The 27017-nt window shown below is 37.8% G+C and overlaps 1 protein-coding gene across 5 annotated transcripts in view; it reads right to left on the bottom strand.

The window, feature by feature from the left end:
* Nucleotides 1-2908: 2908 nt before the first annotated feature.
* CDC14B (cell division cycle 14B) overlaps nucleotides 2909-27017 on the bottom strand; it is a 44183-nt gene continuing 20074 nt past the window's right edge. The window contains exons 5-14 of one of the 5 annotated variants that reach the window (XM_027710376.2): nucleotides 25123-25199; nucleotides 22403-22469; nucleotides 21082-21144; nucleotides 20069-20156; nucleotides 19490-19720; nucleotides 17571-17709; nucleotides 17295-17448; nucleotides 16454-16554; nucleotides 9017-9133; nucleotides 2909-6126 (exon numbers count right to left, since the gene is read on the bottom strand). In XM_027710376.2, coding sequence (XP_027566177.1) covers nucleotides 6087-6126; nucleotides 9017-9133; nucleotides 16454-16554; nucleotides 17295-17448; nucleotides 17571-17709; nucleotides 19490-19720; nucleotides 20069-20156; nucleotides 21082-21144; nucleotides 22403-22469; nucleotides 25123-25199 — 1077 coding nt within the window. In that variant the 3' untranslated portion in view covers nucleotides 2909-6086. Of the gene's footprint in view, nucleotides 6127-9016; nucleotides 9134-13869; nucleotides 14016-16453; nucleotides 16555-17294; nucleotides 17494-17570; nucleotides 17710-19489; nucleotides 19721-20068; nucleotides 20157-21081; nucleotides 21145-22402; nucleotides 22470-25122; nucleotides 25200-27017 lie in introns of those variants that run through there. The other 4 variants (XM_027710377.2, XM_039381702.1, XM_027710380.2 and 1 more) reach the window with 4 other exon arrangements.

Below are 27017 nucleotides of genomic sequence, written 5' to 3'. Positions count from 1 at the left end.
TCATGTTTAAGGACAGTGTTTGTTATGTTTGAGACAAACTAGCCCTTAATAAATCGAAAAAAAGTTTTTGCTCTTCCTGTTTAGGCTCAGTAGTGTGAATATTCACAATCTGTGTTCTGTTTGTTGTCTCTGCAATGCTTTACAGCTAGTTAATAGGACTTGTCTGCTTTTAGCAGAAGTAGTTCCTCTGTCTGTATTTGTACAGCAGTTACCATTTGAATGAAAGATACTGAATTTTGCATATTGTAACTGAATTAGCAGGGTAACTTTGCCAAAAGGTAAAAATACCAGCAAGGTACAGGTTTGGCTTTTTGTTTTTAATTCTTGCCAGAAGGGAATAATAAGTTGACATATGAGAATCCAGGAATTCTGTACTCGTTAGTGCTTTGGTGGTATTTCTGTTACTTGTGGATTGTGTGCTGGTTTCCAGAGCTTTGTGGGCTGGGACAGAGTTTAACAGGGAGGATGTGGACCAGGCATGTTTAAAGGACAGACTTCCAAGGTGCTTTCCTCCAACTGCTTTGTCACAGTCCAGCACTTGACAAGGTTCTGGGAGATTTCTCCCATGGATGGAGGGTGTCATGTTTAATAACAAATGTACTTAATTGAAGATAGTTCATGTCACATGGCATTTCTGGTTTACAGTAACATAAACTATACTGAAGACACACCCAGATATAAGTTACACTTAACACAGCAGTTGCAGTACAGAGTTTAACCCCAATGCCAATGTGATTCCCATTACTGGTTCCTGTGATATGTATCCTCACTGTCACCATACCATGTGTCCCCAGGTGTTGAGAAGGAATGGGAGGGTTGATGTCAGTTCAAACCCCTTGAAATTCTTTTGGCAGTTGTCTGGGTCTTATATTCCATGTATTCATGGAATGAATACCCATGCTGGTCTGGTCTTCCCTCTCTCTAAAGAACTCCTGGAGCTGTACGTCTGGTTGATCCACTCAACTGTTGACAGCCCTTTATCTACAACAAAGGACACCCTCTGGTCCCCTCTGTACTGAGATAAAATCATCTTTGCAACTGCTGTGGTCCATCACATCCTGCATCACTCCCTGAGCTTCACAAGCACATTACCCTTGTCTGTCTCCTCTTGACTTTATTCCATTTTAGGGGATTATTGTTCAGTCACATCCATGTGAAACAAAACCCCAAAACAGAAGTATGAGAAAGAAAAAAGCAAACATCTCTTCCTCAACAAACTCTTAGTGAGCTAAAGCATGCAGTTCCCAACACCAGACTTGAATGTGTCTAAACAGTGCATCCTTTGTGCCAGAGCATGTTTTTGCCTACTCTTGATAGGCATTGTAGAAACTGTAATACAAAGGAGGCTAAATAATAATAAATAATAAAGCCAAAGAGAAGGTGTCCAGAACTACTCCAACAGATCATTCTTGCAGTGCATGAACTGACCTGGCACTGTGTTGCCTAAAGAAAATACAGGGAGAAAAAAACTCCGAGGCAATTAGTTTTGGAGGTGAGATAAGGGTTTTAATTTGTGCCTCTGAGGCACAGAGATTACAAGACACACGCTCCCCCTCTGCACAGATGGTACAGTTTATAAGATTGCTTGTCCAATCCCAGGTTTCGTCCACCCCACTGGCTTTTGCCCTGGACCACCCTGAGTCACACCCCTTGGGAATTGAGGTGAGGGTCTCTAAGACCACTCCTTCATCAATCTTCATCTTCTTCGGGGTACAGGGGGCATATATTTACCCAGTTCTTGACTGTACTTTTGCGGTTCAGGCCAAGGTACAAGTGTTCTCTAAACAAAAGTCTCTCTCTTAAAGAGAGACTAAACATTTTCTACTGGAATTCAGGGGATAAGGATATGGGAGCATGGAATGGGGTGATGGGGTAGGGGAATGTGTGTAGTTTCTATGCTAAGGGTAAGTGAATAAGGGCTGCTGCTTCTAAAATCTACTGTATAACTACTTATAAAGTTTATAAAAATTAGAAAAATCAAAAAAACCCAAAAAGATCTTAAGGCATCACTGGATTTGACCTGGGCCATGGTCCAGTTTTTGTCTGTGGGATTCTTTTAGTCCTCTGCCCTCCCCTGCCCAGTGCATCTTAAGGACACCTTAAATTGCTGAGGATATGGGAGAGCTTAGCTGTGTTTTCCTGTGGGCATCACAGGCATGAGCTGGTGTTTTCCCATCACTCACTCTTCATCAGGCAACTGGTTTGTCAGGAACTCATCCAAGTTTAGAATGGATCACCTTAAAACAGAAGAACACACTTTCCAACCATAAAAATGTATCTTTGGGCAAGTGAAAGCTTCCCTGCTTGGCAAACAGGCCCTGCTTGGTGAGCACAAATTCTGCATTTTCTAATGCCTGTAAGAGTGGTCAGAAGTATTGCAGCTAGTTGGTCAATATTTTTTTTGCTGTTGTATTTGGTGGTTGTTGTTTTTTTTTTGAAGACTGAACTACACCCCCACCAACACTTAACACAAAAATAAGGAGTGTTCCTGAAAATTTAGTTTTTACTTTTGAGAAACCATCACTTTCCTGGTAGGTATCAAAGCAAACAGTATTTAAGATAAAGCTTGTTTCCAGTAATTAGTACTATATGATCATAGGAGAAGGAAAAAAATAACAGGAGCCCCATTGTTTCATCTTACCATGCTTTTTTTACTATGTAACAGTATCCCAACAATTCAAAATACAACTCCTGTTTTCCAAAGTGAGTGCCCTGAAATGCAGAGCCAGAGATTGTCTATTTTTTTAAATTTAAAAAGTATGTGTTTTAAGAATCTGTGCTTTAATTAAAGGTTTTCAGGTAACTGAGAGTGTTGTATTATTTTTCAGTGCACATATGAGTCAGTCCAGTACAGACACAATGGTTTTGTGATGATTTTTTTTAGAATGCTGGAAATAAAACAGAAACCAAACTTGTGATTATTTTTATTTTGACAGAATTCGTGTTTACAGTTCTCACTATTCAGTATTTTGTATAAAATCAAATGCAGTATTTTCAAATGAGGCACAAATGCATATTGAACTAATTAATATTACAAGATAATACGAACCTTTATCTTAAAAATACCTTCAGCAAAATAAACTTCCATTCTGTCACTCCAAGTTAAAAAAATATGACTAGAAATATACAATTTAAAAATAATCAGGATGCACAGTACTGATTAGTCACGAAATTTTAGACCTTGATAGCCTACATGAGTTTACACAAAACAGACTGCCACTGATTAATATAAAAACTGCAGTGCAACAAACTGGTGAACATCACGTCTATCACGTTTTCCCCTATTTTGAGTCTCTACAAATCTTTTTTTGTTGCTGTATCAGATCAGCAGCACTTTCTCTGCTGTCATACTGGGGCAAAAAGACAAGGTCTGGGTCAACATCTGAGTTAAGGTATTGATGCTGTAATGGAAAGGAGCAATATAACCCAATATAACTCCTACTCCATGAGTAGGAGATCGATGTGGAATTCATTTGAAAAGGGAAAGAATTTCAGAGGAGAAAAACTCCTAATTGATGACAGCAGAAATAACTTCCCTCAGCTGCTCTCTGGTACAGTGGTGATGCATCTGCCACCACCTTCCATTTTGGCACATAATACTTCAAAAAAAGATTTAGAAACCATGCCCTGTACCTAAGACAACTTTGGTATGGTATAATAAAATCTTGAGGCAAAAGTACTAAAAATTCCTAACAACAAACCAAGCAGTACAATTAGATGGGATACAATGAGGTAATGAGTTCGTTTTCCATATAAGGCTGTTTGGAAAGTTCAAACATAAAATCCCTTTGACATTTATGTGTCTCTGACATTTATCTTCTCTGAGATCCTGGTTGCTGGAAGGGGTGTCCTCAAACCACTGATGTCAAAAATGCAGTTTTGGTCTAGCTGGAGTGGCTGTTGTGTATGTTTGCTCACTTGTGTTACACACATTTACTTCTGATGAAGGCAGAAGTGCTAAAGACTGCCTTTAAAACAGGCAAATTCTGTTTTGGAATTTGGAAGGGGTGAGAAGTAGACCAGTTATTTTTAGGTTAAAAACAACGATGCTAGAAGCAGGTCAGCTGAGAGAAAGGCAAAGCCAAACACAGCAAATATCACTAAATCTCTCGTTTTGACTCTCACTTCAGCAGTTTCATCCCTTCTGCCTCTGAGATAAGAATGTTCTCAAAAAATAAACTAAGATTCATATTTGCACAATATACCTGCTATTCTGACCACCTGTACTTCAGCTTTTGGGCAAGTGGCTTACTAAAAAACCCTAACCAACCAACAAAAAACCCAAAACACAGCCCTCCAAACCCCAAGAAATTTTAATTCCGTTACCAGGCTGAGATCAGTCCCTCTCTTTCAGGTGCTTTTCACCAAGAAGAAAACGGTGGCAACTGTGAAGTTTAAGAGAAAACAAAAGAAATATCTGCAGTCTGAGCCTCAATGGTCCTTTACTTTACACTATACTTTTTTAGTTTTCTTTGTATCCATATTTGCACATTTTGACTATCCAAACTCATGGATGCTACCTGAAAGCTTACTTACACTTCACATCCTGTTTCCTCTCCAGCTCATGATGCTCTTGCTACAAAATGTTTTCAAACCACTGTGTGACTATTTCATATTGACATTTAAAAATCACCACCCTAACAGATTACTTTTTATTTAAAAGGATGTAGATTGAAACTAGTCATTGAACATTTACATTCATAAAAATAAAATTCTCCCTCTTGCAGAGGTAATCTTTATCTTTAAAAAATTCAGTTATTCCATTACTGACATTTCAGATCTCTCCATTTCTTCTACTTTCTACTGTAAGAGTCACTAAATCAACAGATAACTGAATCATATTTAAGGCTATGTGGTAACAGTCCTCATCTGAGGGATATGCAGCTATAAACATCAGTTGGCAGACAAGGGTACATCAGCTTTGAGATTTCATAATGTGAAAAGAAGTAGGGGAAAAAAAAACACTGCCAGTGTTTGAAGACAGTCTTGTAGTGGATGACAATGTCAGTCTCAAATAGAATCCCCCAAAAATTACACTGCTTTTTAACAGAGGTAAGATGTAGTTCTTACAAGTGTAAATTAGATGTCAAATATTCTGCCTGCCCCTGAGTTGCAGCAGCAATCTCAGTTGGATGGCAAGCTTACTTTCCCTTTTTTTGTGTGCTGCACTCACTAGGTGCCTCTAAGATAAAAAACAATGGCATCCACATGTTATCAAGCATACCAATAAAATCTGGGGGAAGTTCTTACCTTTTGTATATGGTAACCTAAAGTTTCACCTAATAGACTTGATGGTAGGAAAGGGAACAGTAATGATATTTCAATACCACAGCACTGCTTTAAACGGTAAACTGTTTTTCCTCCCCTTTAAAATCACACCGGATTTAAAGCAATTGTAAGTGGTTAAAAGAGCCATTGGTTGTGAACAACTAAAAATCTGTCACTATTAAAAACAAATTAATCACTTATAATTAGCTTTTCCTAAACAAACAAACCACACAACCTCTGAAAATAAAGCACTCTTTGGTGGACAATAGTTACTTAGTGTACTCAATACTGCAGCTTCATAAAAAACTTCATACAAAATAAGAAAACAGCCAATGAACACAGGAGAGTACCAATACTAGAATAAGAAATAAAGCTTTTGTTGTTGATTCTCAGTCTCAAGTGAAGACTTCAGCCCACTCTGAATGGACAACATGATTTTATATATTTAAAAGCTCCCACCATCTTTTTGTTTCTGCTGGTCAGCAGCTGAGTGATTGCCATCACAATTTATACACATGCTTCATACGTATTAGCAAGCCCTCTTTATAATAGAGAGCTTAAGTATTTACACCTGAGTCTGAATGTACACAGATTTTGTTGGGTTTGCTTGAGGAAGTGTTAGCACGGTAGGAAAATGTCTACCAAGCACGTTCACAGTTCATTTTATTCTACAGGTACGGAAGAGATTCTTCTATTTCATTTTTTTTTTGCTGAAAAATGAAGCCAAAGTCATCTTCCTTGAATTGCAACAAGTTCCCTCTAGTCATATCCCCTTCACTCCTGAATATCCTCTTCAACACTCGTGGCTTATTTGAAATTCAACGCCAGACTGGTCTAGTCCTTGTGACGGGCTGGCTGCTGAAATAAAACACGTTTGAGGGAAAAAAGTTAAATATTACTCAGCACGTATTCCATGCAAACATTTCTGGCAGGGTAAAATGAGCAAATGATACTTGGAAGAAAGAAACAGAAGGTAAAAGTCACTGCATTTAAAAATACAGCAATACCGGTTGTCAAGAAAGCACAGACTGGTTTGATCACAGACACTGTGCAGACAGTTCTGTTCCACATGGAAATGCAACAGAGGGTTCACAGCATCATAATTTCAGTTTTCTTTCTCTCCCTCTGAGGTATCAACCGTAGGAAAAGTAGACAGCATAGTAAAGAAACATTAACATTTTTTTAAAGCTAGATTTAGATTACATATAGGAAAGCTCTGAAACGCTGCAGGTAGTTTTCAGTATTTGAACAAGGGTGCAGAAAAGCTGCTTTGTGATAACCCAGCAAAGCAAAAGCATATGAGATTTTTAAAGTGTATGCCTCTTAGTTAGCTTTTGTGATATTCCTGTCTGGTTAAAACAAGTAAAGAAACCTATACAATCCATTTTTCACACATTTCTCTCCCTACTCCCTCTTATTTTTTTTTAAATGACTTGACCTGCATTCCCTTAAGCACCTCTACCCACCAAAATGCCTTTGCCACTCAAGAGTTCATTTCTAATCAACTATTTACTATAAATATAAAAATACTACTATAAGTTTACTATTAATGTAACCTAATTCTGTTCTAATTCTAAATATAACCTAATTCTGTGGTAAGATGGAAAAGATGGTTTGATTTGTGTCTTCCTGTGATTCAGCTGGTTCAGAGGTGAAGGATGCACCTTGTTAGAACACAAACATGGAATATATCAGAGAATCCACTGGAATATATCAGAGAAGAAAATGAAAGAATGATGATACACAGCAATGTCAGAAGTTCAGTGAAGCAAACAAGGTCTTGACAAAGACAGATGTTGGTTAGGGCATGATGTCAATTTTGTGTAATAATAATAATTATTCCCTACCCTGCAATCCACTTAATCAAGAATAGGTCAATGAATCTGAGCACTGTGAGTTAATGCAAACAGCACACACTTCAAGAAATGAAAATAAATTTAGATGAAAAAAGAGGCATGCTTAAAAAAAATGAGTGAGATTTTTCCAAATGCTACAGGAAAAATAAAGGGACATCTCTGAAACTAATAACAGGGCACTGCATTCAAAGTCTATTAAATTGTACAGTCATACCCTCTGGAGGGACCAGACCCAATCAGCCCTCTCAGATTACAAGATAATTAAGAACTCTAGAACTGTGACATAACTAGGACAAATCTGATTACTGGATGGAAGTATAAAGTGACTGGAATTCTCTGAGCTCAAGAGTTAGAAGAAAAGAAACAGTGTATGGAATGAAATATTTTAGATGGAAGTTTTAGAAAATCCATTAACATATGAAGGAAGTAGTTTATGAACTTTGAGATCAACCTCATCCTTGCTTCCAGAGTCATAAATCTGCCAATACACATACAGGAGTTGTTTCAAATTAAATGAAATCTTCTGTGAACTCTATTTTAGGGATGCTGTTTCCTCCTAGGATGGGTATTCTCATCTCACACAACATGCAGGTCAACTTGGAAAAGTGTTTTCCAGGAAAATCTCTGTCCAAATTACACATCTGCATGTATACAGCTTCAAAGCCTTGCAAGCAGATTAAAACTGGGAGAGGCATCAAGAATAAAAACAGCAGGCAGAACCCCATCTATTCTGTTTGGATCAAAACTGACATGGTGAAAATGAGGCAAAATTGAGAAAAAACACAAGCAGCCAAAAGGAAAACCCTGAAAAATACTCCTGGTTTTAAATAAAACATACATTTCACGAAAAAGAGATTATTTTTTTACATATTTTTAAATAAATTAAAAGAAAGTCACAGTTAAAAATTCTCTGAATATAATTTTACTGCAGTCTACTGTTAATGACTATTTCCACAGAGTGAATTTTTCCTAACTTCTGTTATCTTCAAGGTAACAGGATGAAGAAGGAGAAAGAGCTCATGGGGAAAAAACTCCCCAAGAACTTGGAATTTTCAGCAATATGTATAAATCAATGCACATAACATAAAATGTTTCCCAGCAAAAGTAAGTCTCTTTAGCACCTGACAAACCCATTCAAAAGTTTTTCACTATGAGCCACAAGACAAATTCCAGTCAATACAAATTCCAGTCAACTGTAACCACTGGAAGTTGTTTGGATATTGTTTTAAGCTGCACTCTCAGGCTCATCTCTGATAATCAGCTGGAGAGTTGGCACAGAGGGGCAGGATCACATGCAAGCACAAGGAAACCCAGCAGTAGTGTGCCCACCTGCTTCTGTGCCCAAAGGCACTTTCAGTCTTGCATAAGTCCCTTGGAGTTTAAAATTTCATTAAGCTTCACTAAACAGGTTCAGTTCAGATTCTCAGCCATGCTCTCCATAAAAAAAAAATCTCATGCCAGTATAGACAAGCATTTTGTACACTTGGCTTTGCCACTCCTGCTGCATTTCAGTTGTCCATCAAATTTCTCGTAGTTTTGACTTCATGCACTGACTAATAATGGACTTAATGCTGTGAACTACTTTTCCATCTCTTACTCCAGGCAGAGGGGTTTTCATGTTACCAAAATCCCTCATCCTCAGTAATTCTGACTCACACTAGGAATTACAACATAAAATTCTCAAAGTTGAAAGACTGAGCAACATAAACAAATGTCTTAAGAAGTATATTTCCAGATATTCTCGGTACATGACATAAACCATACAATTGTTTCTCACTTCCCACTGCCAGGAGAAAGGCTGGACTGTGGCAAAGCTCCTGCCAGCAACGGGTACAGCAGCTCAAAAGTTACTGGAGAACAGTTACTGGATCTGTAAAGAGGTTAACTCTCACCTTTTCAAATTGTTTTTTCTCGCAGCAGACCTGGTAGTTCTTTTAGTAATGTCTGTACTGTCAGAAATGCTAGGTTCAGAGGTTTTATTTTTCTGAACACTGGACTGCAGAATTACTCTGTAAAGAGTAGGAAAAAAGAAAGATTATATAACCAGGAAGTTTCTAGAAGACGCTGAAAAGAGGGTGTAACAGTTGCAATAGAGTTAACAAGTAGCAGCTGGCTTTTCACAAATCATTCTGAAAAGCAAACTCTTCTGCCTGAAACACATCCTTCTCTTTTATAACATCCTTGTTACAATTGTGGAAATGCAACTTTTTTTTTATTAGGAGCATAGCAGCTTCCTTTGTTCGTTGGTTTTGTTGAGTTTTTTTTGCTTTCAAGGCATGGATTAAATTATTGGTTTTGAATTTCCTGTTAGGTTTTGGAAAGACAAAAAAAAAAAAAAGAAATTGCATTTTAGATTACTGCAACGAATAAAAAAATTATAAAATCTGAAGTATGCAAAAAAACCCAAACATTGCTTTTCAGACTGACACAGAATTCAGAAAAAAACCCAAGTAATTCAATTTATGAAGATCAAAGTCTAAATCTCCTGCAATTTACCATGAAATAGTCCCTTCAAATAGGAAAATCATTGCATATGTTGGCATTTTGCTCTTAGAGGGAATTACTGCACCCTACTCAAAACTCAGCTTTACATGCTGATTGTGCTCAAATGCTTCTCTAGAAGATTTTGAGCAATATATTGACTATTTCTTAAACAGGCAGATAAATTCTAGTGTTGCTTACATTAATGAGAAAAGAATTCCAGGCTGTGGAATGCAAACAACTGTTTTTATCCACCAGACAAATGGTTCACAAGGAAACCATGTCTCCTGTATTCCCAGATACTATGAGAACAAAAAGTGACAACTGGTTAATGGAGTCCACGAGTATCTACTTAGTGCACCATTTCATACATCTATTCTCTAGTCATTCTACTTGTGTAAGGTTCCAAATATAAAAGTATGCATCTTTTTAGAGATTCAGAGCTAAGAGTAACTTAGCTATTAGTATTTATTCCCCTGCTGTTCTCAGACTCTAATTTTTAGTGGCTTCACTGAGTCCAGTTGTGTCAGCAGATTACATTAGACTGGAAATCAAAAACTTCATTTAAGTTGGATAAATTACAGTTTGGTTGGTTAATACCCTGAAGAAACTATTTTCAAGGAATCCTAAATGTGAATAGAGAATGTTAACTTCTGGAGCAAAAGTGGAAGAAATGGGAGAAAATATACTTTTATATACTCATGTAACATACTCACCAAAAACAGAAATGGAAAAAACCCCCTATGTTTTCATTGTTTTATATGGGTTTCATTCCAGAATCAGAATGTGCATTGGAGATAATACAATTTCATCTAAAATATACTCTTTATGCAGCAAAACTGATCAGCAACCTAACTTTTACCACACACTTCTTGATTGTTTAGCAAACAAATTACTACATAACCACAAAGCTCAAGTATTTTAAAATTCTGCTTGAATAAGTCTGTCTTATTATTTCAGCCTAGCAAAATATTGTAACTTGATTTGCAAAAGTTCAAACAAAACCGTGAGTTCCTCTGAGATAAGACTGTAATGAGAAGTACTACTAAAATACAAAGCAAATTCTGCTGTAAACACAGCACATTCAAAGTTGAAGGACTTACACAAGAGGCAGAAAAAACTGCAACCCAGATACCTTCAACATCATATCGTGCTTCTGCAGACAACACAAATTCTTCTAAGGAAAATATGTCTTCCTTGCATGCCCAAGGTGAAAACATTCAAATCCCAAAAGTTCACTTCATAGTTTCTGTTGTAAGTGCAGAACAGTTCCTACAAGTTCCAATATTAAAATTCTGTTTTCAGTGCCACAGTTGTCCTACAGCATGAACAAATTTGGTCTACCACACTTTCAACCAAGCCCTGGAAATGACACCAGTGGTGAAAGAAGACCTGCATTGTACCTTTCATCTGTGCTGCTCACAGCTTCTAGGACTGAAGGGAAAAGTACAGAGACAGCTTACCCTCATAATATTTAGTCACTGAAATATATGCATGACCAAATCATGGCACATACTGGTTTACTAGTGCTCATGCAGACAGAAATAGGGAAAAATTATGTTTCCTCCTTAAATATATCCATTTGGCGTCTCTCTGTATAAAATGCATGTAATGTACACATACAAGAAAACAAAAATTACTGGAACATAACCTAATGTGTGTAATCTTGCTCTCATAGATGCCCATTTTTTCTAGATATCAGAAATTCAGAAAACAAGTCAATGCACAATGGCTTAAACCCGTGTACTTATCTAACATGAACTGAAATATGAGGCAGCAGTGTGCCCTTGTGGCCAAGAAGGCCAATGGTATCCTGGGGTGCCTGTGCTCTAAACACAGGCTACGGGATGCTGTAATATCCACTAATATCTACTGAACACACACTGGAAGAATTTGTCACCTCCAGTTAATCTGTAATGGAAACATCACTTGGTAGTTCTGATCCTAAATACATGTCCCAAATAGCAGACTGCTTTATGTGCTGCTTTATTAATCAAGCTAGTACATTGATTTTTAAACAAAGCAAAACCTGTCTCAATGGAACAGTGTTTGGATCAGCGGCAGCATCTTTGAAATAATTCACAGCTTTTTTTCACCACTTAACTCAGAGCAAGGGTGGTACATCACCAGGACACAAAAGCCCAAACCACATAACCCAAGACAAAGTCAGCAAGGTAATAAATACATATTGGAGAGAAATCAATCCACGCAACATATTTTAAAAGTGATTACAGTATCCTAAGAAGGGATGAGGGAAAGACAGGTTACACAGCTGTATGTCTTCTCTGTCTTGCAATGGGCATTTTAGTCTTGACAAGTCTGTCAAGTCCAATACTGCTTTCTCCTTCATCACCTCATGAGTTTTAAGAAAATAGACCTGAGACATTGACCACTTTTCCAAGTCACTGACAGGTAACAAGTGACTGATACTCTTCAGCCTACAGGGCTCCAGCCAACAGGACTGCCAGGCTAGTCCAGAGAGATTCATGATCCTGATTGATAATCTGATCCCTCAAAACACAGGGAACACTAGCTGGATAATAGAAAGAGAGTTAGATTTTAAGAAAACCTCAAGTGTTTTCTCTTCCTCGATTTAAACGAACATTGTATGACTCTTAATCCTGAATATGAAGTAGTAGCACCAGTAACCCAGTTGCTTGCATCACATTTACCAACCTCAATCTTCCCTCTTTTCCTCTGAGCATGGGATTGTTTAGTTGAACACAGGAACAGCAAAAGAAAGAAAGGAGAGTTGAGTGAAGCTGATCTTACAGTACAGAAAAACAAAGCACAGATTGTTTCATCTCTTTAATCTGTGTTGTAACTTCAGCTTTTCAGGATGAGTTCAGAAATCTAAAGTCTGACTTTTGGAGATCGCTGAGACAAGAAATAATGCACATTTGGTGCAAAACTTTGAAAACAAGCCTCTCATCTAAGTATGTTATTTGACAGAGTTAGGGGGAAAAATAAACAAAGCTTAAGTGACCTTTACTTCTTGATCTTTTTTTTTTCTCCGAAAAGAACAGGTTAAGATGACCTCAGCCAAGGCTAACAGAATAACTAAGCTGTCCACAAGTCCCCCAGTTCTCATTCTTCAGTTATTAGGTCACTTACTTCAGCAGAAAGAGTCCCATGCATTTTAAAAGTGCAGACAAAAAGTTGCAAGGCCAAAGGTAAGGATGAGAGAAACTCTTAATCTTCATGTTCTGCCAGGAGAGAATGCCTATTCTTACTCATGTAAAACACCTTCTGACCATTTTTATTCTTCGGGAGCACCAAGATTTCAAGCAGTCACCCTAAATAACCATCCCACTCTGAGGGTGGTGGTGACAGAAGAGCTCCGGGGAGACTCAGAAGCCAGCAAAGAGTTCATTTGGATTTCCTGGCAGTTCTGCACGCTGAGGAAGTTTCTGTTTAGCCAAAAGATGTAAGTTGTCATTTGATGAAAACATTGCACCTTTAAAGTGGAAGCAAGGCACAGCAATCACTGCAGCCACTCTGACAGAAGCAGAATGGATAAAGAGTGAAAACTGTACACAAGGAACTGCTATGTTATTAATGCTTTTCTTAGCTCCTGAATCCAAGTAACAGAATAAAGGGATTTAAGTAGTCTCATAAAGCTCTATAAAAAAATAATTGAGAACAAAAGAGGGTGAAACCAGACTGGCTGGGTAAACCAGTGAGCCTTGACCTAACACTGCAACCTGCCCCATTTTCTGTTATGTTAAAAAGGAAAAAAGAAGTCGTGTTTTATGCCATGGCATATAATGTTTAATCTCTATAAAAATAAAGACCTACTGACATTTCTAACAAATTCTAATTCCTGGCATTTTGTGGGAATAAAACCATCCTTTGGGAAACTAACCTCCTTTGCAAGTTCATGAATTTCAAAGTAAAACTGAAGCTAACACCTTCATCTGCAATATTCAAAGGATAGGATATATTTTAAAGCCGTATTTTTTCCTTTCTACAGCTAGTTTTGCTTATGTAGTTTTGCATATTTGCAGGAGCATGCAGAGAAGAAAGCCTTCAAAATTATAGATTATTCTAATTATAAGAGCTCTGCACCTTTTTTATTGCAAGGCAGCCATAAAAGTCACTCAGTTATTCCAAGTAATATATACAAAAATATAACAAAGCCAGAGCAGTGAAATTTTCCCTTGCAACAAAGCCAGTAAGAAACATGAACATGGAAACATGCATTTATGAGACACAGTAGACAGAAAGTGTGAGCTATTGTAGAGAAATGGAATGGGACACTTACACAGTGGCTCTCTCTCAGGGGGTCCTGATGGTTACTACGTTCTTAAACCATCTAGACAGAATAGCAGGCTGGGCAGGAGGGAGCCACAAATAATCCACCAGATGACAATGCTACACAGTGTAGACACCAGCATAGCTAGGAACCATCTATAAAAGGGGTTGGAGGGGGGAGGAAAAGATGAACAAAAATTCAAAAGCAAAAGCTGTTGGTGCATTTTAGCTCGTTTCAGGTTCTTCAAATGCATACTGCTCCACAACCTCTGCCAAGCATTTTCTTACTTACTAACAATTCCTGCAGCTGTAATTTGCCAAATGTAATATCCGATATTTTGCTGGAATCAAAGTAAATTTTCTGAAATCCTCACTATAGTCATTTATTCCAAAGGGAGTCTGTATCACTCTTGAACATAAGTGCGTGCAGGAGCAATACATCTCTGATCACTTGCTGCCATCTGATATCCTGTATTCATATATTCATACATCCTACTTCACAATCATACATTTTAATACTAAAACATAAGATCAGAGCCAGATAAGTTTGCAGAAACAAACAATTCATGTAAACATCCAGATGATGGCATGTATCACCTTCTCGTGTCCAAAGAAGCAAAAGCCAACTCATAATCCTTTGCCAAAAGGTGCAGAATATTGCCAATCACAACATACACAGAGTATCCATTCATCAAAGCAGAAAGAGTTTATACAACCAACTTCAATAAACATTCTACATAAATCCCGTGTGACTTAAGTGTAAGTAATGCCTCTAATTTTCAAAGACTGTAACTGTCCCAGCTTCTGGTACTCCCATTTTGCCCTCCTCTGTTTTTTTTTTCTTCTCTGAAATAAAACTACATAGGAGATCTAGAAGCTTCTGTTTGTTTGCTTACATAAAAGTAATCAAATTCACTGCAAGGCTAGTTATTTTTAACAGTCTGAACTACAAAGGGAAGAGACTGACACCTCTTCTAGTAGGAAAAACTTCGGACCCATGTAATGCAGACAAATATTCCTAGAGATAAAACAATAGCATCACAAAGAAGGTATGAAGTTACACATGCATTTTTCACCAAATTATTTGAGTACAAGTTGCAAACCATACAAATACTTAGGGGGAAGAGGATGAGGTAAATTCAAACTCCCCTAAGCCCCGATGCACACTATAAAAACCAGCTGTAAGCTCTAGGGCAATTATTGTCATCCTACACAAGTACAAGCTAACTAGTTTTAATTTAATTAGAGCAGCCATGTTGCAGAACGTGTCATGAATGGAATAATATTTTAATTGATGGGTTTTCTGCATCTTAAGACAATGGCTCTGAACAGCCTACATTCACTCTATGGAACATATGATAAATAAGATCTTTCACAACCTTAATGATATAACTTAAAGTACCTTTTACGAAAAAAATATTATGAAGTGGCAACTAAGGCACTTATGTGCCTTAGAAACCAATGTGCAAGGTAGCTGTTTTTTCCTGTGTTATTTGAGGTAACTGAGGTGATGAGTTTTGTGTTTTTTTAAAGTGTCAGCTGGCTTTGTTCCAAACGTGTTATTTCTTATGTGATCACCTGTGTAAATGATGAGCATGAACAAAAGAGAGTATTTTAAAACAAAAGCAGGAATCACACATAGCAACATGTGAAAGTTTCCAAGGAAATATTCCTTTGGCTTCAACACATTTTACTACGTACCTCTCACTTTTTCTAAAAGACTGATGACACTGGTGATCTTCAAAAAGAACAAGAAAGAAGGAAAAAAAATGCCAGAGGTAGCACCATCATCCCCTACAGAAGGACAGCACAACACAAACCAACCTGACTGTGGTCTGTGACTCTGGTGCTGTGTCAGTTGTAAAAATCTGACAGACAGAGGTCACCATTCCTTTCCTAGCAATCAAATGAGATCCAGCTATGTTTTGCAAGCCTTGCATTCTCTTGCAGTTTATTTAAAAGTTTTTCTACCTACAGTTGCTACAAGCTACAACAGATGCAAACTTTCTTTTACAGGTGGTGTTTCAGGTCTTGTCTACAATAAAGAGACTACCATACCATACCAGGTTCCCTGACAGAAATGCACTTCTTTTGAATTTGTTTACTGAAACAGTGCTACTCTGCCTTCCAGAGGCCCATAGGATTTAGGGAAAGTTCCTCTCCAAGGAAGAGAAAACTTAAGGGAAGCTAAAAATCCTTCTTTCAACTCCTTTTTGGGTGGCTGACTTTACTTCAAACACCAGCACGTACCTTATTTGGTCCAATCAACCACACACAGTCATAGTCTTCCGTTTTTACACTACTACAGCAAAGACAAGAGAATGTTTGTGACTAAACTCAAAGTAAAGCATTCAGAAATACTGTGGGAGCTTGTAAAGTGCAGACAACCAGAATCCAAAAGTACGCAGAGAACCAGGAATTCAGTCATGCAGTTCTTTAATCATGCTCTCCTCAGCACCAAGCCTTGGGAGAAACAGTGAACCCCAGGTTTGTTCTAAGGGAGTAAAAGCAGCCCTGGCAACAAACATATGCATAAAGAAGAGGATCAAAGTGTTTCTGGCATTTTAAATATTTAAAGATTTAAACTGACTTACGATAATGGAGATGCAGCTGGAGCTTTTGCTTGCCTTCTGCTTTTCAGAGCACGAAGTTTATCCCCTTGTGTTAAACAGTTTGTTTCATCGTCATCACTGTACTGGATAATGGATGGGGGGGGAAGGGATAAACCAAGATTAAAACACAGGCACCTTGATATTTAAGAATTAACCTTATCTTAACACTTAGAATTAGAATTATCCCAACAGGAAAAAAAGGCAAAGGAAATTCACTTGCATAAATACAGTTCTGTTCCTTCCAGTTTCCTGTTTGCTGCTTTTGAAGCTGTAAACCATTAAGTGGTGTCATGAATTACGTGCATCAGAATATTGTCTACTTTTAAACAGTGGAAATAATATACTGTCAAATCTTTGCTTAGGTACAGAACAATACAGCATTTCCCTCCTTCACTTGCCTTTTTAAAACAGCAGTACAGTCTTTTTCAAAAGGTATTATAAAAGGTATTACAGAAGTTTCGATTACTTGGAAACTAAAAAGAGTAAAAAAACCTTTCATCCCTTTCCTTTAAACACACAGAATGAAGCACCAGACAATCCAAAATGAAATCACAAATTGCAGATTGTGAGTACTTTTTTGGTCTGTTATTTATCTAATTACTAAAGCATGATAATGACGTTCCTAATTCACCTGTGTTCGGAACTTCATTTTTCATAGTTGCTGTCCACACTTTTCCCCCCCCATATCCCTTTATACAAAAAGGGCAAACACAAATAGAATCTCATTAACATTGTTTCACTGTGTACCCACAGGTTTGTTCAGAACCTGAGAGATTCTCAACAAGTTCCAGCTTTTACAAGAGCACAATATTTGGATGGTTACCAGTTCAATGTCCTTTTGGATGCTTCTCCTGTTTCTCGTGTTATTAATTGAAATATCATCTACTCCTGACAGAATTCTTGTTACAGCAATTTTATGGTTTCCTTTCAACTTTGCACGGAAAATATCCCCTTCTGTCCAAAGCTCTGCCTGTTTGCTATCATAACATGGAAAAAAAGGCCCAAAACAAAACAAATTAACACTGAAGATTATTAAGTGCACAGCAGAAGAAGACATCTAGATTTATTTTTGGAAATAATTTCCAGTTAATTGACTTACTCCATCAGGAAATGTTGTTGTGGTCCAATCACAGAACCAGGTCTGTTTATTCTAATCCAGGCAATGGTTTCAGCAGCTGTCATCCGATAATGCTTCATGATATAACAGGCAATAAGTGTGCCAGTTCGGCCAAGACCAGCTGTGTAAAATAAAAGAAAGGCTTCTCTTATACACCCTCTTCATCTGGAACCTGTGTAACTGCAGACATTGTTACTTGTTCCTTGCCCAGTTTATTAAACAAACCCTTACTGATCAAATTTGGTTAAGTGCAACTCACCTTTTGATACTTTTTTCATATACAAGGCTAGCAACACACTGTTCATGTTTTTTTAAGGGAGGTAACATTCCAAAGTCAGCAACCTTACAAATATCCATAAGTCTATCTTTATTTACCTATCTATGAATATGTATGTGTGTAGGTATGAAATGTTTTTATGCGTGGAATAAAACAGCTGGCTTGTTTGTTTTTTTTTCAGAATTCTCACAGCACCTTCTTGCAAACAGATCATGCACTGAAACCAGCTGCTCTTCCAGTCCCTCCTCTAATTAATCTCCTTAGCTCCCAAGAAAAAGAAAAATTTTGCAATAAGCAAGTCTGGGGTGCTAGCTGGTACAGGCAAAAATACTTCAGAATGAGAAACCTTTGCAATGGCCCTCAAACCAGTTTTGTTTACCTTGGGAAACATGAGAAGGAAAGGAGGACAGCTCCAGCTAAGTGGTGCCTCTCCTCAATCACTTGCTCTAAACGTCAAATCACCCACCACCTTCTCTCATTTAACACCTCACTGACTGACCAACAGCACTGGAAAATCTTCTGTATAACCCAACAGCCAAGACAACCACACAGCACTTTCCATGACTTGTGCAGCTTCAAGAACAGGCTACAGCATTCTACTCTTTCTCAAGAGCAGGCTGAGGACCCTAAAGCTAGCCCAGACACCATCAGTAAGACATATATCAAAGAATATCTTAATTTGAACGAAAACAAAGCACTTGTACCACTGATACTCAATATTCTGGCATAACCAATTAAGTGATATACCTGAATTTATCACCCCAGTGAGGAATAGGAGTGTGCACTTTTATGCCAATAGTCAAAATGCTGGTTTTAACAAGTCTTTCACTCCCCAGTATAACTTTGTTAAATGCAGCAAATGGATGGCAGATCCAGGAGCAAAAATGTAGTCTTTGCAAGTCCAAAGCAGACAGGTTAAGAAAAGGCCCTTCTCCTTCAATAACAGCATTATCAGGTATGCTACTGAGGCAAAGTTGTGGAGAAGAAATGTTTGGTAAGACTATTAAAGATGGTGTGGGAAGGGAAACATACTGCCTTTATAATCACAGAAAACTGCATCATTACACTACTGACACTAGGCATGCTCTGGAAAAACTGGCAGTCCAGCTCTGGAGGAACAGATATTCAGAGCATCTCCAATAGTACACAGAGTTTATGAGGGATGACAATTTTTCCTCATATTTTTTGAGGAATCTCCTCCAAAAGCTGTGCTGATATTTTCAAAAGTTTATGATTTGTCTACTTAATCATGTATTTTCAGAAAGACCTAACAACCTTGCCAGGAGTTCAAATTCCTGCTCAAAAGCATCCTTGGAAAGTGCTAACACCTTCTAGCAGAAAGAGCTGTTAATGTTGGAAAGCTCGCTTTCTCCATCCTCATTTTTGGGAATGGCTGGGAAGATTTTTCTGGAACTCCAAAAAAAATTAGAAGATGGAGTATCGAACAGAACCATATAGAAACAATTCAAATGGAAAATAATTTGTATGGAAATAATTGGTACGGAATAGTTGCAGTTTGGCAGAGATGTTATTAACTAGATAAAATAGAATTACAGTGCAAAATACCTCAGGAACAGTAACTAATAGGCATCACTTGTAATACAAATTGGTTTTCACACTGTACCTTTGCAGTGAACAGCTATAACACCTTCAGCATTTTCACAAATGTTTAGAAATGTTTTAACTATAGTATCACTAGGGGTGCTTCCATCAGCAAAGAAGAGGTCAAAATGCTCAAATCCAGCATCTGTGAATCGTTTGGCATCGTAGAGTTTTTTGTTGAGGCGTATTATAGTGGTGACCTTGTGTTGCCTGAAGTATGGGAAATAAGCCTCTGGAGCATGGTGGGGATAGCCTGTTTGAGAAAAGAAGGGGGGGGGGGGAAAAGAAAAGGAAGTGAGTGAGGCTCAAACTGCAGAAATAAACAAAGACTAAAACAACAAGAGATGAAAACACTCTCAAAAGAGAACTCATGTTGAACACAAAGAAATGACTAACCGAAAATGGAATTCTAACAGAATCGCCTAGGTCAGATACAATTAAACCAAGCATTACAATGTTACTGCCAGAGTTCTTATAAAAGGAAAAGAGCCAAGGAAAAAACACACTGTTTGAGGAACAATTTTCAAAGCTTGTTCTTACTGATAACAATCAACTAAGAAAGCAGTGGGCTCGTGTCCCCCACCTCCTTTTTTAAGCATACCATTTTCAATTTTACTCCTTGAATGAGGTCCACTGAAGGCAATGAATTTGTTTGGTATTATCCAGTTAAAATCTCCATTTTCTGCTCTCTGTCAAGAGAAAATGCTTGGTTTATCATTATCCCTGTATTTTCAGGCTTTTCCTTATTGTTTCAAAATACATGCTAGATAGAAATGATGCACAATTTTTGTCAAAGGAAGTTATGTTAGTTGCCTGCTTTTTTTCTCATCCTGAGGATGGCAGATGCTCTCAACCTCACTTTTCCTGCCTGTGTTTTCATCTTTCTGAATGAGGGTTTTAGAACAGTACAACTCATGCCCTTCAGACGAAGGGCAACTTCCAATTTTTAATTTTGTACAGGTTTCTAAATTATTGGTCTCACCTCACCTCTGTTCACAATTTAAATAATGATTTTTTATGTCGTAAGAACACTCAAATTTCCTCTTTACAGGTAACTGGCAGCTTTGCATTTCTGAAACTGTATGTAGTCAAGAGTTGCAGTCCTTCGTTGTCACAATCATTTCCTAGGCCCCAAAGTGAACTTTATGCACTTGGGGTTTTCCAGCCCTGTTTCCTTCTTTACCTCAAAGAATGTTACTATACTTTTGCCCTGTGTTCACAGATAGATACTTTGATTGTTCTCCAGCATTCAGTTAGACTCAGGCTTGTGTGCCCTCCAGTTTTTCATCAAGACTGCTCAAGAATATGTGTGACCTCTAAAAGCTGTCCAAATTCACACTCCTGATCAACTTCTAGGGTTTAATAACAGAAAAAAGTATTTACTTCCATTTTGGTTTCTGCTTTCCTCCATGATTGAGCCCAATTATGCTTAAATCTGAATTTTAATATTCTCTCTGACCATGCACTTTTATTTAACTAGCAGAATTGGCATCATAGTTTAAAGAGATAAAACAGAACTGGAACTTAATACTACAAAAAATAGCACAAATTATAAACAATCACTTTAGCATTAGTAACAGCAAACAAATCAAAAGACTCATACTGAACACTTACTTCATAATGCTCATATTCATTTACATCAAACGTACTAAAATCCAGGAAACCATACTGCAAAGCCTAAAATTCAGAACACAGCTTTTAACAAAGATGCCTCTTCAAAGAGGACAGTTTATCACATTTTTTGGTTACTGAAAGTCCCTTAATACCCATACTATTCTTTCAAAGAGCTTTCTTCATGTGACTGAAGAAATACAGGTCAACTCAGTCTTGGCTCAAAACAGATTTGCAAATTTCAATACAAGTGAAGATGAATAAATCGATTTTTTTCTTTTTTCAATGAATCACTACAAAATACCAGATTACTGAAGCATTCAGCCTTTTTATTACTGCTAGGTGCACAAAAGTAAAAAAAAAAAAAAGGGAAATAACTGGCAAAAGTATCTATTGAAGTCAGGAGTACATTCTAAAGTAAAAAAAAATGTAGTCATTTGGGTAATTGATAGTTCATCCACTTGTTAAATCAGGAGGCACAAATACAGATAATGCCAAAGCTCCAGGTATTTGAAATCATACAGTCTAGTTTTCTCTTCCATTGTGTGATCTTCTGTAGTTTTCCTTGCTGTTCCAGCAAGAACAGCAATGCACCACTCTTGACATACAAGCAGCCTTCAAAACATCCAAAAAAGCTGAAAATCACAAATCTGCAAGAAGCTGACTTCACCAGTGAAAACACTAGAATTTGGCAGAGATATCCATAACACAAAAGACAGTAGTAGTAGGAGAGCTGCAGAATTCCCCATTTCACTACTCATACAGACTAAAAAGAAGTTGTTTAAATTCTCCTGTCCTTCAATATGTTACTGCACCACTGTATTGCTATAAAACACTAGATTATGATAATTTGTAGATAAAATAAGCACCTACCTCCTGACATTTGTTCTATTTGTATTACTAAAGCAAAACTTGAAATCATTAGCATGTGCTGCAAATGCCTGAAGTGTCTGACTAACCAATTCAAAACCACTTCCAAAGGCTATATTCAGCCTAAAACTTAACACCAGGGGAGCATGGGCATATAATAAACCTAACAGGCAACTCCGAGGGATTAGAGGTGTGAATTACTGTCCTTTATTTTATTACAAAAATAAATCTCAAAATTCCCACTTTGAAATCTTCACTAGTTGATTATATAAGGTATCTGTTGACTTCTATGGATGCTGTATCCAGTTTTGTTACAGTGCCTAATAAGCTAGGTAACAATCAGGAAACCTGCTACTTCACAGCTCTAATTGGATCCTAGATTCCTAAACATTCTTTTTCTAATGGGCAATACTTAGCTAACTTTTTGCAATATGAAAAATATTAGTTCACTGACCTTGTTTATTGCATGAAAACAGTCCAGCAATGTCAGATGAAAACTGCAAGTACCAAAGGAAGCATCCCTATAAGATATGATGACCAAACCAGTAATTATTCCATTTTAATCCAAGTGAAACCAGTTGAAGATACTTCTCTAAAACACCTTTAAAAAATTGCTTCAAGGTAATTACTATTACAGTGAAGTAATTATGTCAAATGATTACTTCATTACCCACCTTGCATCTTACAACAATTACAAAATATAAAATAAGTTATTTTAACAGATACAAGAGTAAGATTACTCCAGTTACAGTTTTGGTAAAGCTGACATTCTATTTCTGACATGAATAGGAAAACTGGCATATTTTGGTATTCATCAACAAACAACAGACAGCACAAACTCCTTATGGCAAAAGCTAATTCCTAAATAAGTATCATATTCTAACACACATTCTTTGAATATTTTCCTCTGAAGCATACTTTCAAAAAAGTAGGATTTTAATAATCTGCTCCATTTAAAAGAAGAAAGAGATTGTGCACATGCACTCTTCATATACGTGAACAGCATCTTCTTACTGAAACTGTCAAGATAAACATTGGTGTAGATACAATAAAATACTTCCCTTAAGATGCATAAATAGTTTATGTTTAAACAAGAGGAGAAACCAGTTTCATTAAAATCCCTTCTTTCAACAACGTTTTAAATTCTGTTGATCCAGGAATGGCATATTCTTATTAAGTGACCTTTATTAGATTCCATAAGCACTGCAGAGTAAGCATTGTACAGGAACACTTCAGTCAAGTAAATAAATAAATTAAACTGAATCTACATCAGAGAATATTATGTCTTGGCAGAACATCATCTTTTGAGACCATGCAGCCCTTATCAACAGAGAATTGCTAATGTTTCTAATAAGTAAAAAATGTATTATGTTCAATTTTAACTGACAGGAGGAAGAACTTTTGAAGTACCTGGATGGTTGCCTCTAAAATTTTTTTCTACCCTTTCCTTCCTTCTGAATCAGTGTGAAAGGTGAGTGGGGCAGAAATCAGCAGGAAAAGGAAACAGCAGAATTCCATTCAGGCAGAAGAAAAGACACACAAAGGTGACATTGTAGTGGGTGTCTGTCAGCCCACCTGACGAGGAAGAACAAATGGACAAAGCCCTGTACAGACAGACAGACAGACAGACAGACAGACAGGAGCAGCCTCACATCCACAGGCCCTGGTCCTTATGGGGAATTTCAACCACTCTGGTATCTGTTGAAGGGATAGCACAGCAGGGCACAGGCAATTCAAGAGGTTCTTTGAATGCATTGATTACAACTCCCCACTTGTGGGAAGCCCAGCAATCTGCAGAGACTGCTTGGTGCAGAAAGGATGCTATTTAGTCTGTGAGGGTGGGGAGGCCCTGTCACAGGTTGCCCACAGCTGCCCCTGGATCTTGCAGCGTTTAACATCCTGCTTTGCAGACGCTGCTGAGCTCTTTGGGCTGGAAGTCAGCTTAAAGAAGACAGAAGTTCTCCATCAACCTGCACCTCAGCAAGTCCCTCATCATCCCCAAATCACCATTGGCCAATCAGAGCTCAAATCAGTCCAGCAGTTTAATTCCCTAGGCAGCCTCATCTCCTCGGATGGTGAGATTGACGGGGAGACAGACAACAGGTTAGCAAAGGCATACAGTGCCTTCAGAAAGCTTCATAAACGAGTTTGGTGAAATAAACACCTGAAGAAAAGTACCAAGATCAGTGTTTACAGAGCCACAGTGCTGTCTGCTCTCTCATATGGATCTGAATCATGGGTCATCCACCGCCACCACCTGCGACTCCTGGAACGCTTCCATCAACGCTGCCTGCGAACAATCCTGAACATCCCCTGGTCAGATGATGTGACCAATCCATCTGTTCTAGAACAGGCAGCAGTCACAGGCATTGAGGCCATGTTGCTGAGAACACAGCTGGGCTGGGCAGGGCACGTCTCCAGGATGAAGGACCAACCACCCCCTCCCTAAGATCTTGCTCTATGGTGAACTTGCCACCGGTTGCTGCAAGAGAGGAGCCCCAAAGAGGAGATACAAGGACTGCCTGAAACAACATCTCAGCCTTGGCCATATTGATCAACAGAACTGGTCTACTCTGGCCTCCAATCGGGAGCTCTGGAGACACCCCATCTCTAACGCTGCTGATGCCTTTGAGAAGGCAGCAGGATCACCCTGGAGGAGAAAAGACAGCGCAGAAAGAATCGTGTCTTGCAGAATTTCCCACCTAAGGAGTCTTCCTGCTGTGCCTTTTGCAACCGGACGTGTCTGTCTCGTATTGGCCTTTTTAGCCACCAGCGTGTTTGTAACAAACGTGGGCAGAGCCCTTCCCAAATCTTCCTTCACGAAGCCCAGCCATGATGATGCTATTTAGTGTTAAAAGCCGTTTGTGGGGAATGACAGATATTTTGATCAACTGTCAACTACTGGCACAAAATCAGACTGCTAAATGAGAAGCAATGCAGATCAAAAAGCTCAAGGAGAGCGCACATAAAGCAGTGTGGCTCCACCTCATGCCAGCACACTTCAGCATCAGCTCCTGACACCCCTACTCTCTGAGTACTTAAAGTCCAGAAAGGGAATGTGTCCCATGAAAAAACTTCAGCACAAAGAAACCCCAACACAAAGTAGTACTGAAAAATGCTACTTTCTTCTTCAAAATATCAAGGTACAGAGGGCTCTATCAGCTTGTTATTTACCTGAAAGGAAGATATGAAACACTTCCTGCCAATATAAGCCTGTACACATCTTCTGGGGATTCTCTCAGGTATATTATCTAATTTTGGAAAAAGACAGAAAAGGAAAAAGATTATTTTAAGACTAGTATCAATAACTTCAAGTCACTCATCTATTACAGAAGGCATAATTAATTATCACAGACTTCAAAAGTACTGGAAAAGAGTGGCATCAAGAACAAATGTTCGCAAGTCTGCAACAATAAAACTAACATAAACAATATAAAATCCTGTCAGTCTAGAGTAATATATATTTTAAATTAAGTTTATAGATTTGTGCAGAAGTTGTTCATCTATAGGCTGCAGTGAAAAAGCTTCTGTCCATCTGTATTCTTAAATATTTCTATGCAACTCTGCTGGACCAGTTTGTAGATTTTTTTTTTTTAATTAAGCTTTTAAGATGCAAATCAAAACACAAAACCCCACAGAGGTATCAGCAAAGCTATGAATCATCTGCTACACAAACAGTCTGTACACTCAGCAGACAAGACTAAAACAGTAATTCATGTATATTTTGATCTTCCTACAGCAGAACATTTAGATTAGTCCAAATTCTGTACTTCCTCCTTTGCACTGGTGAGGCAGCATCCAGTAATTAAATCCAGATGCCACAAAAAAAAATAAAAATTAAGTAAATAAAAAAGAAATCCGTAGCTTCAGAAGCAAAATACTAAGAACTGAATGAAGTAACATACTTGAGGCAAGATGTATCAAACTTTCTATTGTCAAAAACACTCAGAAAAGAATTCACAAAAGACCAACTTACGAGAAATATCCACATGGTCTTCCATCACAACATGCCTGATCCCTCTTGGATAGCCTTTAACACTAAGGTCTCCTTAAAGAATACCTAAAACTCCTCTTTTTTGCATATCTCTTCTTCAAATACCATCAAACACCATCCCAGCATGGCCAGGAAGTAACAACTGTTAATAACAAGCTGTCATTAACAGGTCAATATTCAGTAATTTCAAGTTAATACTTTTTCTTTAAAATTGCATTAACTAAGCTTTAGCACACTACAGAAAGTTGGGATTTTTTCAATAACCTTCAGTAAAATTATTTACTTCTTTTATATTAATGACCTTTTTCCTTAGAGGTTATTTGAAAGTAAAAATCCTCATGAGCATTAATTAAACATCTCTCAAAAATCTAAGCGTGGCATATTTGCTTTCTATTTCTTTGGACATTTTTCCCCTTTAAAAGTTGCTGTAGCCTTTCAAATTTCTTTGATGCTGCTGCAAAGCCAGTTTGAACAAATAGCTTAACAGACCTTAAACATCCTCCCTCCACACACACACAAATACACACACAGAGAACAAGAGTTGGAACAGATGTTGCTAAAACACCCAACAAACAAACCCATCTTGAAACATATCCTAAACAGAGAGATAAAACAGACACGGCAACGGATGATCCCTTTGATTTTCCTCTGATTCAATTACTGTGTTGAGTATTTTTGGAGCATTCTTCCGGTTACATTAGGAAAACAAACAAACAAAAAATCTTATTTGATAAGTAGTTAAGTAAGGAACACTGCATGTTTTGTGTGTGTGTGTGCTTTCACTGGGGAGAGGAGACTCTTGCATTTATATATTTGCAAGCATACACCCAAAATAGAAATATACTTTGAAAGCCCCCCCAATATAATTAAATAGCTTATCCTCAGACACCAGAGTCCATTTTCTATTCTGCAGGCATATTCATTGCCTGATTTAGATAAAAGGTTATCTTCCCAGAAATTTCAAATTGTGTGCTTTGATACAGTCCTAATTTGCCCCCTGCAGCACAGTGAACACATACTGCTAGCAACCATATAAATCTGGCACTTCTTGTTTACCAGGGAGAGAGCCCTGCCC

The sequence above is a fragment of the Pipra filicauda genome, unplaced genomic scaffold (genome assembly GCF_003945595.2).
Source record: "Pipra filicauda isolate LSUMZ 115617 unplaced genomic scaffold, ASM394559v2 scaffold236_size1216567_pilon, whole genome shotgun sequence".
In the NCBI taxonomy this organism is placed as follows: domain Eukaryota; kingdom Metazoa; phylum Chordata; class Aves; order Passeriformes; family Pipridae; genus Pipra; species Pipra filicauda.
Note: the sequence above shows the minus strand (reverse complement) of the source record. Positions and strands in the feature narration are given on the sequence as shown.